Source organism: Mya arenaria, chromosome 11 (assembly GCF_026914265.1).
Source record: "Mya arenaria isolate MELC-2E11 chromosome 11, ASM2691426v1".
Lineage (NCBI taxonomy): Eukaryota > Metazoa > Mollusca > Bivalvia > Myida > Myidae > Mya > Mya arenaria.
This window is the reverse complement of record NC_069132.1, coordinates 70,884,954-70,906,538: the sequence shown is the minus strand read 5'-3', so window position 1 is coordinate 70,906,538 and position 21,585 is coordinate 70,884,954. Positions and strand designations below refer to the sequence as shown.

At 36.9% G+C, this 21,585-nt stretch overlaps 2 protein-coding genes across 8 annotated transcripts in view; one reads left to right on the top strand and one right to left on the bottom strand.

Moving 5' to 3' along the window:
* Positions 1–21,539, top strand: part of LOC128208806 (TNF receptor-associated factor 3-like) — a 65,469-nt gene extending 43,930 nt beyond the window's left edge. For all 7 annotated transcript variants that reach the window (XM_052912423.1, XM_052912422.1, XM_052912425.1 and 4 more), the window contains 4 exons: positions 238–330; positions 1,184–1,391; positions 13,769–14,007; positions 15,086–21,539. In XM_052912423.1, the coding sequence (XP_052768383.1) occupies positions 238–330; positions 1,184–1,391; positions 13,769–14,007; positions 15,086–15,421 (876 nt within the window). In that variant the 3' untranslated portion in view covers positions 15,422–21,539. The remainder of the gene's footprint in view (positions 1–237; positions 331–1,183; positions 1,392–13,768; positions 14,008–15,085) is intronic.
* LOC128208808 (F-box only protein 44-like) overlaps positions 18,738–21,585 on the bottom strand; it is an 11,040-nt gene continuing 8,192 nt past the window's right edge. Inside the window, exon 7 of the transcript XR_008256893.1 lies at positions 18,738–18,872. The gene's annotated coding sequence lies outside the window, so the exon portion shown is untranslated. The remainder of the gene's footprint in view (positions 18,873–21,585) is intronic.

The following is a 21,585-nucleotide window of genomic DNA, read 5'->3' as shown; positions in this document are numbered from 1 at the left end:
AACCACTTCGATACCTGTACTTAGCTGCATAACAGCAGAAATGTTTATGAAACTTATAAAGTATAGTAAACTAAAGGAAACCCTTCTAGAAGTTATATACTTCAGATGAGACAGTTGGCCACTTACACATTTGCTTGTTTTTTCTTCCAGAAAACTGAAGCCTAGTTTGATAAAGATAACAATTTTTTTTAATAAATCAATGAGATATGAATGACAAGCATAAATATATTTGTTTAGGATATGAATGATGAGCAAGAAAAAATGAAAACTGATGTCAGAGAATTAAAACAAAAAGTGGAACGAATAACCAATTCGAACAAAGAGGGAAGGGTAAGTTGTTTATCTCTAAATGATTGTTATTAAAAAAGGTTTGGTACAACTTCAAGCTTTATGTTACTAGTTCATCTCTACATCAAATAAATCTGACCCTTACATTTGCCTGCATGCTCAAATGCAAGGCAAGAGGTAAAGAACATGAAGGGTAAACAAGGCTTATTGTATTTATGAGTTTTAAAAAGTTACTCCTTTTTTATAAAAGAAACACTCAGCATATACATAACTTGTATTAATTCACCTGGTTTTATGTTATCTGTTTGAATAAGTACTAAGAAGCAGAATTAGAAAGACACGTTTAGTAACAATAGTGCCGATTCTTTATAAATATTTATTTATGCTTATTCTAAGTACATTATGTCAACCCTGTTCTATCTAGCACAGGGCTCTCATGAAACTATTACATTAAAATGGGCTTGTGTCATATACTGTAATTGTACAGAGAACTTTCACTGTGGAACATTGCCCAGACAGCTATTCAATGACATTCTGATTTATATTTGCAGAAGTTTGTCACCTCAACTACTGTTATCTTAAAAGTTCATACCTAGAGAAGTTTATCCACGCTCAATTTGTTGTTTTTAAAAATGGAAGCTAAACCCATTGTGATCATGATAGAAGTCGACACAGTTGTCATATCAAAGTGGATTTTATCTTGGCATATTGTTGAAAATAGTACAGTATGCTTTAGTCAATCCAAGACCCAATAACCACATCTGAGCTGAGATTGATTGTAACTAAGTGTCTCATTATTATTTATGTGGTAAGTATATGTATGTGACATTGTTCATATATGAATTCTGAAGTGTTGTACTGGACAAAATTATCCATTAACCTGTCTGCATCTCAGCTGAAAATGGTGAACCTGACGGAACGTGTAATCCACCTGGAGAAGGTAGCTACAGAGACGGCACGGAAGGACGTGGTAGAGACACAGGGTCGGGAAATAGTGGAGAACCGGACAGCCATGGCCCAGGTGCGCACCCAGCTCACCGCAGTCGAGAGACTGGTGCAGGAACTTAAACACAAGGTGGAGACTGGTGGCGGGGGCGCAGAAGGTATGTTAGCTACTTAAAGGTGGAAATAGGGTTTATTGCCAATGATTTTAAACATGATGAACTCCCAATTTTGAATTACTTACATATTCAAAATTTTTGATGATATTTTAAATTGTCACCAACAGTATAAATAACTGATATCGAAGGTTTGGAAGATTAAAAAAAGAATAATCTGAGGTTGTTCTCTACCATCTTTTGGATCATTCATTCACTTGAAATTTATTGATAGTTTTATGCATTAAGTTCTCCCTTTACATTGTTTACTTTCACAAAATAATCTTTTTAGAGAAGCTAAATAATTCTACTGAAGAAGTAGTATAGTAAAACATTGTAATACAAATATATTCTGCTGAAACATTGTAATAGATAAAATATCTGTTCATTTTACTTATTATTGTCAAGTTATGAAAACTGCTTGTTTGTTAAGTTTTCAACTGTTTATTGTAAAAGCTGTAAGCTGGCCATTTTTATAGATAATGCAATGGGTTTTCCCAAAAATTTCAGGAATTTTGTGATAAATTTAGTAAAACTTGGTATTCCAAAAAGGTTAATTTTGGTAACAGTATGAATTTACCTGTACAAAGATTGAACATACCCATTTTGTCATTGTTCTTTAACATAACAAAACCTGTAATAAGCTGTATGTAAAATTGCATGAAGTAGTACATGCAGTATATAAACCAATATAGAGTATTAAATACGGTAAATATTGTGGTATCCATTGAGTTACAGAATGTAAACCTGTATCTGAAGAGTGAGAGTGGTCTACTGGTATAGGACTCGAGGGCTCAACGCAATACTGTCGTAACTCCATTTTTTAAAATTGTTCAGGAGAAGGAAAAAACTTTCTTAATTTATTTGTGTTGGATATATTTAAAGTATTTGAACATAACAATGCTCTACTGTATGTTAGTTTTAAACCAAAAAATATATTATCTTCAAACATTGAACACAAAAGATGAATTTGATGAACTTACTACAGTTTTCCACCTCAAAAGTCAGATTTCATCAAAGTATATATTTATGCAACACTGTCGTAACTTGACTTACGACAGTTTTCCACCTGATATTATTTCAATTTGAGAAAATATATTTATGCAACACTGTAGCACTTTTTATTTTTGTCATTATCAATGAGAAATATGGTTAATAACTAAATGCTGGACAACTTTTATATATGAAAATTATTACGACCCCGTCGTGCATCATGTTTGAAATTGTTTGTTATTCGAGTTGAATAGAGGTCTAACTTTAAACTTAAATAATGGGAAAGGGCCAGGCTATCAATAAAAATAAACAATAAAGCAATAATCAGAACATAACACATCATGACTATTAATTTTGAACATGTAATCACTCAATAATTTAATTTTCACAACAAGATTTTGTTCATCCTGTATCTCAAATTTAACAACAATGTTTAAGCTTTAACAAAAGATACATGATTTAAACATAAATTAAAAAACAGCTCTATTTAACATCATTTTCGCAAAGCTAAGCACACTTTCAATACTGTCATTAAATTTTGAAATACTTTCATTTTATATGCTTTATTTTTATGCCCCCCTTCGAAGAAGAGGGGTATATTGCTTTGCACAGGCATGTCGGTATGTCGGTCCGTCGGTAGACCAAAGCTTGTCCGAGTGATAACTCAACAATTCCTGGACGTATGGTCATCAAACTTCACATGAAGGTTGGGCCTGACCAGTAGATGACCCCTATTGATTTTGGGGGTCATCGGGTCAAAGGTCAAGGTCACAGTGACCTTTAATGGTAAAATAATTTTAAAACTTGTCCGAGTGATAACTCAACAATGCCTGCACCCATGGCCCTCAAACTTGACATGGAGGTTGGGCCTGACCAGTAGATGACCCCTAATGTTTTGGGGGGTCATCAGGCCAAAGGTCAAGGTCACAGTGACCTTGAATGGTAAAAGGTCATCCGAGTGATAACTTGACAATGCCTGCACCCATGGCCCTCAAACTTGACTTGGAGGTTGGGCCTGACCAGTAGCTGACCCCTATTGTTTTTGGGGCTCATCGGGTCAAAGGTCAAGGTCACAGTGACCTTGAATGGTAAAAAGTTGTCCGAGTGATAACTCAACAATGCCGGCACCCATGGCCATCATAATTGAATTGGAGGTTGGGCCTGACCAGTAGATGACCCCTATTGTTTTTGGGGGTCATCGGGCCAAAGGTCAAGGTCACAGTGACCTTGAATGGTAAAAGGTTGTCCGAGTGATAATTCGACAATGCCTGCACCCATGGCCCTCATATTTGAATTGGAGGTTGGGCCTGACCAGTAGAAGACCCCTATTGTTTTTGGGGGTCATCGGGCCAAAGGTCAAGGTCACAGTCACCTTGAATGGTTAAAGGTTTTCCGTGTGATAACTTGACAATGCCTGCACCCATGGCCCTCAAACTTGACTTGGAATTGGGCCTGACCAGTATATGACCCCTTTTGTTTTGGGGGGTCATCTGGCCAAAGGTCAAGGTCACAGTCACCTTGAATGGTAAAAGGTTGTCCGAGTGATAACTCGACAATGCCTGCACCCATGGCCCTCAAACTTGACTTGGAGAATTGGCCTGAAAAGGAGATGACCCCTATGATTTTTTGGGGTCATCTGGCCAAAGGTCAAGGTCACAGTGACCTGGAATGGTTAAAGGTTGTCCGAGTGATAACTTGACAATGCCTGCACCCATGGCCCTCAAACTTGACTTGGAGGTTGGGCCTGGCCAGAAGATGGTCCCTATTGATTTTAGGGGTCATTGGGCTAAAGGTCAAGGTCACAGTGACCTGGAATGGTAAAAGGTTATCCGAGTGATAACTCGACAATGCCTGCACCCATGGCCCTCAAACTTGACTTGGAGGTTGGGCCTGGCCAGAAGATGGTCCCTATTGATTTTAGGGGTCATTGGGCCAAAGGTCAAGGTCACAGTGACCTTGAATGATAAAAGGTTGCCCGAGTGATAACTCAACAATGCCTGCAGCCATGGCCCTCAAACTTGACATGGAGGTTGGGCCTGACCAGTAGATGACCCCTATTGATTTTAGGGGTCAAAGGTCAAGGTCACAGTGACCTTGAAAGCGAACAATATCTGGACCTATGGTCATCAAACTTGACATGAAGGTTGGGCCTGCCCAGTAGATGACCCCTATCGACTTTGGGGGTTATCAGGCCAAGGTCATTGTCACAGTAACCTTTAACGCATCTTCTCCCACTGATATCTCAACAATGCCTGAGCCTATGATCATTAAACTTGACATGGATGTTAAGCCTGACCAGTAGATCACCCTTATTGATTTTAGGATTCATAGAGCCAAAGGTCAAGGTCACAGTGATCTTGAATGGTAAAAGGTTGTCCGAGTGATAACTCAACAATGCCTGAACCCATGGCCTTCAAACTTGACTTGCGAGTTGCATCTGACTTGTAGATGACCCCTTATGATTTAAGGGGTCATTGGGTCAAATGTCAAGGTCACAGTGACCTTGAACGAAAAAATCTTGTCTGTGTGATAACTTGACAATGCCTGCACCCATGGCCCTGAAACTTGACATTTAGGTTTCTGGTGACCAGCTGATGACTCTGGATTTTGAGTTCATAGAGTCAAAGGTCATGGTCATAACACACTCTATCCTCACACTTTAATGGTCATAATCTTAAAACGGCAACAAAACAGCTGTCATTTCGGTCCATGCATATTTCATTCAATTGTCCATATAATCCTGACAACATGGCGCTCAGGGGGGGCATAATGTTTGACAAACATCTCTTGTTTAACAATCATTCCCATATAACTGACAAAAATTGGTAAAATTTCTTGATAATTCCATCTGACTGCCCAATAAAATTTCATTAAAAAAATCAGCAAAAACGTTTTTGAAAATATCAATATTGACCATCGTTTTCAAATATTTGGTTTGTTTCCATAAAGGGGAAGTTCTTATTAATATACACAATTTCAATTGTCTTATGAGCCCTACTCAACTGGTTCAAAAACACTTTAGGTCATTGCCAGAAAATATGTTTTAGTCAAAGCAGCATTACACCAAGTAAAACAAGAAAAACAAATTAACTATTTTTTTTTTCGGATGACTGAAAAACTTTTTTCATACTATACAATGTGTGGAATGCATGTGTTTCAAGCACCCAAACAAAACAGTAAAGTTTTCTTATTTGCGATGGCTACCCTGGACTTTGATTCTGCAGTGTCATGTTAGAGTAGGAGAAAAAAGGGTAGGTGGACGTCTGGAATGATCTGCTTTATGCACATTTTTAGCTTAATAAATCTGTTTATTACATTGGTTGGTTTCTAAATTTGGCTTTGACTTTCATTAGCTAATGAAATTTCCCCTTTGTCATCATCAAGATAAATCAACGGTATTAGAATCATCATCTTCCTCAAAAAGACCACCATCATCATAAACATCAGCATCATTGCCATCACCCCAATCAGCACCATAATTATAACATCACCCACATCATCATCATTGCAACCAACCACATCAGCATCATAACCATTAACATCATTCCCATCAACATCTTTGCCATCAACCACATCAGCATCATAACCATTAACATCTCCCCCATCAACTTCATCAGCATCATAACCATTAACATCTCCCCCATCAACATCTTTGCCATCAACCACATCAGCATCATAACCATTAACATCTCACCATCAACATCTTTGCCATCAACCACATTAGCATCATAACCATTAACACCTCCCTCATCATCATCATTCTTATCAACCCCATCAACAGCATTCCCACCAACCACATCAGCATCATAACCATTAACATCTCCCTCATCATCATCATTGCCATCAACCCCATCTACAGCATTCCCACCAACCACATCAGCATCATAACCTTTAACATCTTCCCCATCAACAGCATCAGCCACATCAGCGTCGTAACCATTAACAGCAACCCCATCAACAACACTGCCATCAACCATATCAGCATCATAACCATTAACTTTTCCCCCCACCGTCAACATAATTGCCATAAAACCATCAGCATCATAACCATTAACACCTCCCCCCATCAACAACACTGCCATCAACCATATCAGCATCATAACCATTAACTTTTCCCCCCACCGTCATCATCATTGCCATAAAACCATCAGCATCATAACCATTAACACCTCCCCACATCAACACCATTGCATCCAACCACATCAGCATCATAATCATTAACATCTCCGCCATCCACATCATTGCCATCAACCACATCAGCATCATAATCATTAACATCTCCCCAATCAACATCATTGCAACCAACCACATCAGCATCATAACCATTGACACCTCCCCCATCAACATCATTGCAACCAACCACATCAGCATCTTAACCATTAACACCTCCCCCATCAACATTGCAATCAACCACATCAGCATCATAACTATTAACACCTCCCCATCATCATCATTGCCATCAACCATTTCAGCATCATAACCATTCACACCTCCCCCATCAACATTATTTCCATCAACCCCATCAACAGCATCTAGGGTTTGAAAAGCCGACTCCATATGCTTTCGATAATCGAATCGAATCGGACCAAGTATTTCGATTTACTATCGGACAATAATCGAAAGCTAATAATATCATTTAGGAATACATTCTTTATACATAGTATAATCATGTTCATTTAAATGGTTTAACCTTGAATGAGTATGTGTGATGATATAGTCATGCTTTTTGCAACAGTAAGTAAATATCCATAACCTTTTTCTCTCTTAATAACTTAACGACAAAACATAACAACAAAACGCATACTTAATAATTGCAGATCAATTGCAAAATGATGCACACCGCATTTACCGGAAAGAAAAATTGACATTTACTTTACTTTTACCGCATAACAAAAGATGCGTAGTTACCGGAGGTTACATTAGCGACATCGATTTTGGACAACCACTATCGATTGTCGCCGACATAACATTGTCAGCGACGATTTATCGATTGTACTCGATAATCGTTTCATCACTAACAGCATCCTCACGAACATTATTCAAATCAACAACATTACTATCCATACCACTCCTTTCAACATCATAACTCTCAACATCACCCCAATCAACATCACCAACTTAACTATCAACATCATAATCATCAACATAAGCTCATATCATGCCAATCAATGCTGTCATTCATGATGTAAACTGTCACATCATCATTGTACAAGCTTTCACAAACATTTACATTATTTTCACAAGTATCTCTTAAAGTATTCAAATCAAATGTTTGAAGGAATTCTGAAATGATATTTAAGTCTGTCATTGCCTCATTTAGATACAAGTCATCTTAAATGTAGCTGTCTGTGTCCTCATCATCTAAACAACCACATTCTTCACTGCTGATGTCTGATACATCTGACACTTCCTGAGCCATGACTTCGCAAACATGCTCATTAGCTAAATATGGTTTGCAAGTTATTTCTCCCTCACTCATCTATCTAAACCCGACCAATCATTTTGACTCTGAGTACTTCAAACTGTACATTTCCACATGTCCCAGGCTCAAGAGACTCGGTTAACTGGTCTATAAACTATGTCATGCTCTCAATATCTTCATGACCTATCAGGACAGCGGACCCATCACATACTGGCATTCTTTTATTAGACCTACTATGTGGATCAAAAAAGAAGATGCTTTTTCTGCTTTTCATGATTGTGCATGTGTATTTGGACTGGAACACCCCATGGAAAATATGCATTTGGAAGATTCCAATTCTAATGTATCTGCTTAAGGGCATCTTTAAGAGACCAAAAGGGAACTTGGGTACTTTTTCTATCTAAAGTTACATGCAGTGGACGCTCCTTTACAATGTTAATGAAGTCCAGAACATCAGGAATGTCATCTGTTGACCAGTCTGGCTTTTTCAAATTGACATTGCTATAAGTTATGCACCAGTCAATTGTAACCAAGGCCCCCCCCCCCCCCAGGTCCGGGGGTTTACCGGGGATAGCCGGGAAAATGGGTCGTGTTTTTATCCCCTGGGAGGGGGATATTGAAATGGCGTTGTCTGTCCGTCCGTCCTTCCTTCCGTCCGTCCTTCCTTCCGTCCGTCACCTGCGTTTTCTCAGTAACTAGCCGGTATAATTTCATGAAACTTAAAATAAATATGAACCACTATACTGGAATGATGCCCGTCCCAAAAAAAATTGATTTGGTCAATTGTCCTTGGAGTTATTGCCCTTTATTTTTTGAAAAATGCACATTCACAGCCATTTCTCAGTCAGTAGCTGGCAGAATTTCATGAAACTTAAAATAAATATGAATTACTATACTGGGATGATGCCTGTTCATTTTTTTTTTGGATTTGTCAATTGTACTTGTAACTAGTTGGTAGAAATTCTTGAAACTTGAAATAAATATGAACCAACATACTGCGATGATGCCTGTTTATTTATATTTTGGATTGTGTAATTTCTATATGAGTTATTTGCCCTTGATTTATTAAAAGATCCATGTTTGCAGTCTTTTCTATGCAACTAGCTGGTAGAATTTCATGACACTTGGAATAAATAAGAACCAACATACTGTGATGATGCCTGTCTATTTTTCTTTTGGATTGGTCAATTTTCCTTAGAGTTATTGCCCTTGATTTATTAAAAAATCATTGTTTGCGATATTTTATAATTTGGCTCGGAAAGGGATAAACCAATGTGCTTATCTTATTCTTTCTGAGATTTTTTTTAACCTTCAAGCACAAACAAGCCATCAAGCACAAACAAGCCATCGTTGGCGGGGGATATCTTTTCACTGAAAATGCTTGTTACCTTTCAGGTGGCCCGGCAGTGCCGGGTGAATGCAATGGTTTTGTCTTCGCTTTAAATATAACGGGGAATAGGCCTTACCAAGGGTCCCTGGGGTGCAGGGGCATTTGGCGGGGATTTTACCATCTGTTCGTCCCGCAGGGCGGGGATTTTAGCCGGGGTTGGCTGGACCCAAAGTCAAAGTCCCCGCTATTCCCCGAACCTGGGGTTACAATTGACTGGTGCATTAATCACCCCAAAATAAAATTTCATCCATCGTTTCCTCATTCCAGTTTGTTGGTTGAATTGTATAAGATGTTACTAATGCGCACACCAAATTTGCTACACAGTGTCTCCCTCTGCTACAAAACACTTTGTTTCCTTGATCCCTAGTAGCTTTTGCTTGGAGCATGATGTGAAATCTAAAGATTGATTACAAAAAACTGACAAGAACTGTATTTGAATCAGCATTATTTGATTCACAACCATTTTGACTCATCAACTTCAGGAAGCAAAAATTATTATCCACAATATTTTGCCTTAAGTCTTTTTCTTCTACAAATTTCCAATACCACATTAAAAATGCAAGCTATTTTAACTACTATTTTATAGAAGTATTAGAAAGACTCATTTATTTATCAAAATGCTACCATAAATATCCTATTAGTTTGATAAGTAAGTTATGAAAAAAGTCAGTTTTATTAGGATTAGACTTCATTCACTGAAGATGCTACTGCAATAACTTGTATCGCCTCAGAATATCAAATATTAAGGTAATCATTTAACTTCTTTAAGCACAAGTTACAATACATAACTAGGATAAGGAAAGTTTCATAAGTACTTAAAAAACAAAACAAATAAAAACACCTAAAAACTGTTATCTTCAAATGTGGCGTAAATAAATCTTTAAAATTCTTTGGATTTCATAATTTTTAACACGTACTAATAATATCTGTCATGTGTTCCCGTTTTGGATAGAAAAATCCGACCCGAAGGCACCTGCGTTGCCAGGTAACGAGGCTTGCCGGCTACGCAGCGTGCCCGAGGGTCGGATTTTTCTATCCGGAACGGACACACATGATAGATATTTTTTCTAGCATGCCATAAATAACATTTTTTGTGAAGAAAATATATAAGAAAGCGCATTTTCATACATTTCACCAAAAAGCGCGTGCGATGATGTTTACTGACGTCATGACGCGCAGTAGTTTGTATTCACTGCATACGTCGATAAGTTCCTTCGCTATCACGTCTTTTAAGTGTTATTTTGTTTTGTTTTTATGCCCCGAAGGTGGGCATATTAAAATCGCACCGTCAGTCCGTCCGGCTCTATAACTTTCCCTTGTATGGACAGATTTTAAAATAACTTGCCACATGTGTTCCACATACTAAGACGACGTGTGGCGTGCAAGACTCGTGTCCCTACCTCAAAGGTCAAGGTCACACTTAGTGTTTAATCACAATGGAGTGCTGCATATAAGGACATAGAGTATAGGTTGTCGTGTCCGGGCTGTAACTTTCTCTTGTATGGACAGATTTTAAAATAACTTGCCACATGTGTTCCACATACCAAGACGACGTGTCGCGTGCAAGACCCGTGTCCCTACCTCAAAGGTCAAGGTCACCCTTAGTGTTTATTTACAATGGAGTGCTGCATATAAGGACATAGAGTATAGGTTGTCGTGTCCGGGCTGTAACTTTCCCTTGTATGGACAGATTTTAAAATAACTTGCCACATGTGTTCCTTATACCAAGACGACGTGTGGCGTGCAAGACCCGTGTCCCTACCTCAAAGGTCAAGGTCACACTAAGTGTTTATTCACAATGGAGTGCTGCATATAAGGACATAGAGTATAGGTTGTCGTGTCCGGGCTGTAACTTTCTCTTGTATGGACAGATTTTAAAATAACTTGCCAAATGTGTTCCACATACCAAGACGACGTGTCGCGTGCAAGACCCGTGTCCCTACCTCAAAGGTCAAGGTCACCCTTAGTGTTTATTTACAATGGAGTGCTGCATATAAGGACATAGAGTATAGGTTGTCGTGTCCGGGCTGTAACTTTCCCTTGTATGGACAGATTTTAAAATAACTTGCCACATGTGTTCCACATACCAAGACGACGTGTCGCGTGCAAGACCCGTGTCCCTACCTCAAAGGTCAAGGTCACACTTAGTGTTTATTCACAATGGAGTGCTGCATATAAGGATATATAGTATAGGTTGTCGTGTCCGGGCTGTAACTTGCTCTTGTATGGACAGATTTTACAATAACTTGCCATATGTGTTCCACATACCAAGACGACGTGTCGCGTGCAAGACCTGTGTCCCTACCTCAAAGGTCAAGGTCACACTTAGTGTTTATTCACAATGGAGTGCTGCATATAAGGACATAGAGTATAGGTTGTCGTGTCCGGGCTGTAACTTTCCCTTGTATGGACAGATTTTAAAATAACTTGCCAAATGTGTTCCACATACCAAGACGACGTGTCACGTGCAAGACCTGTGTCCCTACCTCAAAGGTCAAGGTCACACTTAGTGTTTATTCACAATGGAGTGCTGCATATAAGGATATAGAGTATAGGTTGTCGTGTCCGGGCTGTAACTTGCTCTTGTATGGACAGATTTTACAATAACTTGCCATATGTGTTCCACATACCAAGACGACGTGTCGCGTGCAAGACCCGTGTCCCTACCTCAAAGGTCAAGGTCACCCTTAGTGTTTATTTACAATGGAGTGCTGCATATAAGGACATAGAGTATAGGTTGTCGTGTCCGGGCTGTAACTTTCTCTTGTATGGACAGATTTTACAATAACTTGCCATATGTGTTCCACATACCAAGACGACGTGTCGCGTGCAAGACCCGTGTCCCTACCTCAAAGGTCAAGGTCACACTTAGTGTTTATTTACAATGGAGTGCTGCATATAAGGACATAGAGTATAGGTTGTCGTGTCCGGGCTGTAACTTTCTCTTGTATGGACAGATTTTAAAATAACTTGCCACATGTGTTTCACATACCAAGACGACGTGTCGCGTGCAAGACCCGTGTCCCTACCTCAAAGGTCAAGGTCACCCTTAGTGTTTATTTACAATGGAGTGCTGCATATAAGGACATAGAGTATGGGTTGTCGTGTCCGGGCTGTAACTTTCCCTTGTATGGACAGATTTTAAAATAACTTGCCACATGTGTTCCACATACCAAGACGACGTGTTGCGTGCAAGACCCGTGTCCCTGCCTCAAAGGTCAAGGTCACACATAGTGTTTATTCACAATGGAGTGCTGCATATAAGGACATAGAGTATAGGTTGTCGTGTCCAGGCTGTAACTTTCCCTTGTATGGACAGATTTTAAAATAACTTGCCACATGTGTTCCACATACCAAGACGACGTGTCGCGTGCAAGACCCGTTTCAATACCTCAAAGGTCAAGGTCACACTTAGTGTTTATTCACAATGGAGTGCTGCATATAAGGACATAGAGTTTAGGTTGTCGTGTCAGAGCTGTTACTTTCCCTTGTATGGACAGATTTTAAAATCACTTGCTACATGTGTTCCACATACCAAGACGACGTGTCGTGTGCAAGACCCATGTCCCTACCTCTAAGGTGAAAGATACACTAAGTGTTTATTCACAAGGGAATTCTGAATATAAGGACATAACAGTGTAGGTTGTCAAGTATGGGTGGTATTTTTTTATGTTCAGAGGCAATTTAAAATAACTTGCCATATGTATTTGAAACATAAAGGCAGGATCAACTTTTCATGTACTGACCTTGTTCGTAGGTCAATGTCACATTCGGGGGCATTCGTCACATACTGTGACAGCTCTTGTTAAGGAATATTTTTCTAAAGTTAATGTTAATGGGACTCATCTATTGAAATCGCATAACTATGGTTACATTTAGTGTTTAATAATAGAAATTGAAAGTATTACGTCACAGCGCGTGACTCATCTGGCATGGGGGGATGCCAGATGGAGTTTTCCAGCACGGCCGACATCACCGGAAATGCCTATACGGTGTGCTAGAAATGTAAATGTTTACTGTTGTTATTTTCTTTTTATGAGAAAAGTAAAATCACAGCACTATGGCATCATTATTATGACATCACTTTGTTGAAATTCATTGAGTTACCACAGTGTTGCACATTTTTTAAAATAGAAATTAGCATAGTTTTCAGTGCAACACTGTATGTAACTCAAGTTACGACGGTGTTGCATAAATGAAAATAGTCAAATTATGATACGACTTTTGGACAACTTTATTTTAAGCACTTAAAAATAAATATTTTTCAAAAATATTTTTATGACAGATGGAAAACTGTTAAAGCATGTGAAAAATGCAAAAACATCATTTTGTGAAAAAAAATGGAGTAATGACACTATTGCGTTGAGCCCTTGAGGTGTCTGCCCCTCACCCACAAGGTTGTGTGTTGTATCCCCTCCAGGGCTGAGTGGTCTACTGGTATTGGTGTCAGCCCCTCACACACAAGGTTGTGGGTTGTATCCCCTCCAGGGCTGAGTGGCCTTCTGGTATTGGTGTCTGCCTCTCACCCAAGAGGTTGGGGGTTCTATCCCCACCATAATGAGTATTTATGTCTTACAGTTGCTGAACTAACACGTAAGGTTGCATCCCATGAGAGTCAGTTTGCCAACATCGACATCCAGATGGCCGAACTGGACCTGCGTTTCCAGATTCTAGAGACTGCAAGCTACGATGGCCTGCTGCTGTGGAAGGTGCGTGACTACACACGCCGCAAAGCTGACGCCCTTGCAGGGAGAACTCTGTCCCTCTACAGCCAGCCGTTCTACACTCACAGATATGGATATAAGATGTGTTCACGGGTGCGTTATGGGTTTAAATGTCACTATTGTGGAACTTCGGTTTTGGAATAGGAAAATTGTTACATTGCATTAATAATAAATTAATGTCAGCATTGTCTATTTTCTATGCTAACTTTCCATTCTTTTATTATTATCGCTAGTATGTGATATTTTTCTTTCAGGAATACATAGGGAATATTATGTTAGTCGGTTGATCCGTGGTGTTGTATCACTTCGAGTTGCTTGTGAAAGAATCCGTATCGCACAAGACTGAAGTGATACAAACAACACGGATCAACAGTGTTTACGTTTTAATTTCATCGAACCCACAAACACGTAAGCAACAAGACAAATTTTTTGAAGTATACAATTCAAAATATGAATGGCATTTGAATATAAATAATTCACATGACTATGTGTGACATCACTTATGAATTGACTTGAACGAAAGTAAACGTCCGCCATTTTAAAACAAGTATAAACAAGTATAACTGTTGAACTGGTAAATGTGAGTTTTATTCATGGAACTTATAACTTTAAGGGCACTCTATCACTGTCACTATCGATCACACGAATCCGTCTACATTTGTTCTTCTGTGGCGATCTGTTGTAGTGGTTGATAGTGATGTGACAGTTGAGTAGCCGAACGTTTTGAAGGATTTGTCTCGATAAAGTGTTTGTGGAAATTATATCGAACATGCAGTTTGTGATATTGGATTGCATTATGGCGGCGATGTCATCCGCTCAAGCCGGTACTGCCAACGAGGTTTGTCTGGCAATATTTGTAGTATTTTGTTTGTTTGGATTGTCAATGATAATAATAATACCATTTCAACGATTCATTTATGTTATAAGTAAGCCAGGTCAATCTAGAATGAGAATCATAATGGCGGAAAAAAGTAGTCGAGGGCTAGTGCGTAAAACAGAAACAGAGAGCTGCAGTGTGTAATATTGGATTTTTCGTTTGATAATTTGTATTTTTCAGTTAAAAAATGCAGTGTTTTTGACAGAATATTTTTAGGTTTATAATAAATTGAGTTATTGTAGTTTCTTTACTTGTTGTACTGAGGTCATGTAAATACATCTACATGTATTGCAGGTGTATCTGAATGGTGATGGTATGGGCAAGAACAGCCACATGAGCCTCTTCTTCGTGATCATGAAGGGCGAGTTTGACAACCTGCTGCCATGGCCTTTCCGCCAAAAGGTTACCATGCAGCTGCTGGACCAGGACTCAGGACAAACTAACCTGACTGACTCCTTCCAGCCAGACCCGACCAGCTCCAGCTTCAAGAAACCTTCGTCTGACATGAATGTGGCCTCTGGATGCCCACTGTTTGTAGCACACACTGTGCTTGAGTCTCCAAAATATATCAAAGATGACACTCTGATTTTGAAAATTACTGTGGACCTGTTCAATCTTCAACATCCTTGACTTTTCTTTTTATAGACTTTAAGATTTGCTAGCTTGATCATTTCAAACTCATCTTAACAACTTTGCCAGCCTATATTATCCCGTTGCTGAAAGAATGACATCAACATTGTTTTATTTCAATGAATGGGAGTTTTGGTTTGTGCAACATGGATTTATTTGATTAAGCCAGTTGATAAATTAAGGTCAGACGAGGTTCTATCATCTTTCTTTAAATCATTCAAAATTTTTCAAGCAGTGCATGTAAAAGTAATAGGCAGTGATTTATTATGGGAATGACATTTTTCAGAGTAATTCATCTTGCTGTGTTTTTCACCTTTTGTGGAGACGTAGATGAACCCATCAGTTGCTGTACCAATCTTTCCCTAATGCATTACTTAGGGTGAGAGTTATCTAGTGGTATAGGTGTCCATCTCTAACACATGAGATAAAGTGTTTGATTCATTCAAAGGGACATATTCGTTTTGCATCTGAAGAAGACTGCTAGTGCTGGTTCCTATCTGGAAACAGACACAAGAGTGATTCATATTGAATTTAAAGGGGCTAGACACCAAATGATAAAATTGCAAGAAAAAAAAAAATTGTCAAAAACTTACATAAATTGACATCATGTACAACGCATTGAATCTAATTTGCTAATGTATCACACCGCTTATGACACATGCATCTCTTGCAGTTTTGAGCATTTTTTTCCAATTAGAAATTTACTACATAAATCCCAGTTTTAGGTAGTTTATAAAAATAGCGTTGGTATATTTATCTGTACTCATAAACATGATTTAAACTAGGAAACCATTGTGCGCTATTTTTAAAAAGGGAAAGTGAGATAAGACGGCATCATGATTGTTGTGTTTATATTTTAATCATGTAAAATGATATACTATCGGCTTACATGTAGCTCACATTGACAATTCTAGGCTTGTTCTGAAGAAATACTGTGTTTGGTGATTTTTGGACCATTGGTGTATTGCCCCTTTAAGTCTTACTCACAACTGAGCTAAAATAAGTTTGTATTAACCAATGCAGTACTTTCAGGAGGTAAGGTAAAATTCACTGAATATGCTTGTTTAAAAAGGGCATGACTCTTTTTTCTCTTTAAAGATGATCCTGTCATGTTGTCATTATCACAACACTTTCTTGATACATGTTTAGTGTATATATATATATTACTTTTTTTACAGTTGGTGCTTAAGATATGAGTTTATATATCCATGTAAAAAAGTATTCTTATTTTCGTGAAAATAACATTTGAGGTATGGTGCATCAGTATTGAGTGTTTAAATGATTTAAATGGCAGTCAGATGTTGGATGCATATGATTGTCTTAGTTTTTAGAGTAAGATTTTTTAAAGATATTTAGAGTTTTTACCAAGGAAAAGTCATAATGAGGGAATGTATTAAGCCAATTTATTTTACACTGAGATTTCTCAATAATAATTTTCATTCAGGTTCTATCAAAAGCTTACTGTGATCAATTGCCTATTTATCAAGTCGTTATCGTAGAACAAAAGAAATTTTAAAATATTTCATTAGCATATTAGAAATATTTACTTTACAAATGGTACATGTTTTATCTAGCAAACATTTTTACATTCATGTATTTTATACAACCAGAGGCTGATTTAGAGTTATTGGAAAGTTGTAACAGTTTGGGGAAAGCAAGATAAATGATCATGATCAAATCAAAGATTACAAGCTAATCTTGTGCCTGTTAAAAGGTCATGAATTAGCTGTATAATGCAGGAATACACCCAGTACATTACAAATAAAGTTGTGTAACATTTGAAAGAGAAAGAAAACAAATTGCTATTTGTAGTTCTAAGGAAGGAATGGAACCGAGTAAATGCTGTGTATTTTTTATAAATGAGCTTCAAGGTATTCAGAATTAGCAGATTTATGAAAATAGGATACACCGTAAATGTTCTATTAAACAGAATTGGGCATGTGTCTTTTTGAGAACCCTGCGGGCTAAATAAAAACTATTTTATCCCATTTAGTAGTTTAGAATCTGCTTAATTTCTTAATGAGTCATACATAGATTAAAAAAAAGAGAAGAAATACTGACTAAATTTGTCACAATTACCCATCACCCATAGTAGGCCGAGTCAAAAGCCCAGTTTATTTCTTTGAAATATTAAACTTACTCAAAGTCTTATCTACTGAAATCGGTGCCACATGACTTTGAATACAGGTAGTTGTTGCCTTTCATTCTACCTGACAACACATCACATGACTTTTATTGTCCAGACCTGTCCTTGTATACAATAGGTAATGGGTTTATCTTGTATGCTTCAATAACACGAGCAGGTGCTCTATAAAACAAATTGCTATTTAGGGGTTTTGGAGTTATGGTCAGCCTTATTCATGTCACAGAGTCGGAAAAAAGACCCCTGGTGCCTCTATTAGGGCATGTATGTTTAATAGGACTTTTACGGTATATTTTTAGTGCAATGTAAATGTAATGGCACATGTAACTCCCAGCCGATGAGTTCTCGAGAACGAAACACTGTATAATATGTTCCCTACTTACAAATGTGTAACATGTCCTGCATTAGTGTTTCATCAACATAATTGATCATAAAACATAATCTTGAAATTGTTATTGCCAATTTCATTATAGTCAATGATAAGATCACAAGTACCAGATTAATATAAATTACCTAATAAAAACGAACAAACAGCATAGTAAGATCATCTTAAGTAATCTTTGCTTCAAATAAATCCTTTATTTTAACCGTGTGCTTAAATGTACCTTAAGTTTGAAGCATATTACATATTGTCCTGGGATGAGACATTATTCACAATATGCATCTCATTATTTCATTCTTTTAATCATGTGCACATATAAACAAATTGTGCAATACTTTTTTCTTTACTTTACCTGTACATGTGTTCTTGTGAAAAACAAATGCATGAAGAAAAATAAATGTACAGGATCAGACATAATGAAAGTGATTTGCAACTAAAAATGAATATTATAAGCCCAACATAACATGAGAATAAAATGAGTTACTTGATGTCATTTGCCCTTAAAGGCTTCTCTGGAAATAATATAAAAATAACTAATGAAGATACCAAGATATCTACTGTTAATCATTCAAACAAAGACCAATTTTAAGAACATGTGGAACTAAAAAGGTCATGGCTCGACAATTTGACAAAAAAATAACACCCATGTTACAAATGACATCAACATCAAAATCTTACATTGAGACACATAACCTTACAAAAATAAAGTTATTAACAGGCGAAGTAAACAGACTGTTCGTCAATTAAGAGCCATGCGTTCAAAATGCATGTAAATATTAATGGTTTCTATGCTAGATCACATGACTTTCAGTTCAAATTGTGCCTGACAAAGGGTTGATCACTTTACACAATATAAGGTTCGGATTGCATGTTTCTCTTCAAGTTCTTGCAAGGTAGTGGATCTTTAACCATACAGGAGCCATAAGCTGCAAATGACAGAGGTTGAATTTCAGATTTGGTAGTTTAGTTTAATATTTACATGAACAAATTTATGTAAAATAAAATTGAATCTCCAAATAACCTCACATCTGTGATGAAATCTGACTTCGAAGAAAACGATTTAATGCCAGACTCCTTCCTATTTCAAACATAATTTTGATGCTATAAATGATTAATGAATAGTATTTACCTACATGTTAGGGTAGGTAAAAGTTTTACATTATTCATACATCATCTATCATACATGTCATTCCTGCATAATTTGCTGTTTTCTTGACCAGCTCTGTCATCAACGCGGAGGTGCAGATGGAAGGCAAACCAATCTTGTCTAATTTTAGTCATCTTTCATGTAGTGCAAGAAAACAACTTTGAATTGAAAAAATGCAAGCACAAGCCCAATGGCAAGGAAACATCTAACATGTCACGAGTTTAATGCTAAAAAAGACCACATGGCCATATATTTAGAATTTGGAAATCATGTGTTCTGAAGCTAATTATAAAAAAGTAACCAAATTCAGCACCTTAAGTGCAAAGGACAATAGTTGATGATAGTGTTTTGCCATTTTGAAAGTAAACTTATGTTTTGTTTACCTTGAGTTAATACTTTGGTGAATATTCACCACCTAATGTATCCTTGGTTAATGTAGAAGTATGCTAGAATATTATAACATGGTATATAATGAATATTCTGATGCACCATGTGATTTTGTGAAATGAGGACTGGCTCTGCATATCTGGTAACTGTTGCGAAAAGCAGCAAGATGGTCTAGGTTGGCAAAATTTTTACTTTGATGCTGTTGAGGAAATCTTAGATTTAATACATACATGCATGCATGCACAGAGCTATTCACAAAGCTTTGCCTTGTGTTAAAACAACAACAAAATCATTTGTACGGCTTTGATGTCAAATAATATGCCTTGCTGTGTGTGAGCTTGTGTGATGCTTTATGACTTTATCATTGTCAGAGGCAACATTGACCAAGTTATGCGCTCAGATTATTTTCAAAATCAGAAAGGTGTCCAGCATTAGCAGAGAGTGTTTTATCACATTTTGAACTATTTAGTTTACTTCGTAAATGCTGTATACAGGCTTGGCAGTAGGGGTGGAATTTATTGTTTTTTTAACAAATACCATATGTTAATGTGTATTACATGGAAAGAATCCTGTTATTTTTGTATGTTTTTTCCATAAATTTAAAATGTATATGTCCTTGTAGATTTGAAATAATAATTTTATCTTATGTTATTACTATGTTTTTCATTCTAATATCCAAAAAAATGGCTAAATACAGTCAAACCTGATTTTCATTTTAAATAAATAGTCAATTTTAATAGTGAATTTCTGATTGTAATAATCAGCCTACATTTTGAAAATAGGAGGATCATTGTATGAACACATTTTACAATGAGTGTTTTTTTCTGATTTTTTTTAGCTTTTTTTTTTTTTTTGCCTATTTCTTACATTAATTAAAATAGTCATCAATCTCATTTTTTTTTATGAATATTCATAGCCTCACTCAAAAGTCTATGTCTTTGAATAGCCCTTAATAAGATGTGAGATGTCGTTTTACTTCATATTGTGGTTTCTTTGTTAAATATGTTTATAAACACTGAAGGAAGGACATTGTAACAACATTCTTAAACACAATTGAATTTGTACCAATTCAGCAATTTTTTGAAGTAGTTACTGAAACATATTTATCAGAAAAGATGAGTATTTATGAACCTCATTTATACTTCCAACTCAACGCCAAAACAATTTTGTAAGAATGATTCATTATGAAGAAACAGTTTTTCTGAAAATAATCAAAGGTAAGATTGATTTTTTTTTAAATGCCCGAAATTGCATTTTTTTTTAATCTAGCAGGTCTTTAATGGCGGAAGAATCGCCTTGTTAATACAGATTTTCCCATAAATTAAGACCATTTTTTTTGCTATATTTTTTTCACCCCACTGAGTGAGCATTAAATCGATTTTTTTGGCAATGAAAAGTTCTTGATTGAGTTAGTTGTGAGGTCCAATAGTACATTTCCTCGAAGTCTTGTGACAAAGTATTGATTGAAATTTTATTTTCATATTTTCAATGGGTGCAATATTTAAAATTGGCTCTTAACAAGAATATTCAAAGTTCTTAAAGTAGATCAAGCATTCAGAACGGAATCTTTTTTCATCAAATTGATAGTATGGCCTTAGTTTGACTATGAATATTTCTTTGAGTTTCCATTTATTTGAAGTTTGTCTTATAATTTCATAATTGTTTATTTTTATTCTATCACACTATTGTATGCAGGCATTAGACTGAGCTCAACATAATGATGTATATATCACATCTTAAGCAATGTTTTCAATATATTTTTTTTCTATTTATACTGTATACTTGTCCATATATCTTGTCAATAGAATAACAATTTGCTAATATGTGCTTCATGTACAACAAAATATTATGTTTTTGCACACCAATGTGCTAATTAAATGCAATTTAATATGCTTAAACCCCATCAGCTTCAGGGGGCTTTGCCCCATCTAAACACCCTCATGGGCACGGCTCTGGACTCGTAAGGGGGCCTTTCGTGGTTGAAGTGAGTGAACACTTGTTTAACATTTTATTGTACATCGCCTGAATGATATTGCCAATGAATAAATGTGTGCCTTTATAGTTTGTTTTTTTAATAGGAATGTTGGAGATGATAATAAACATAA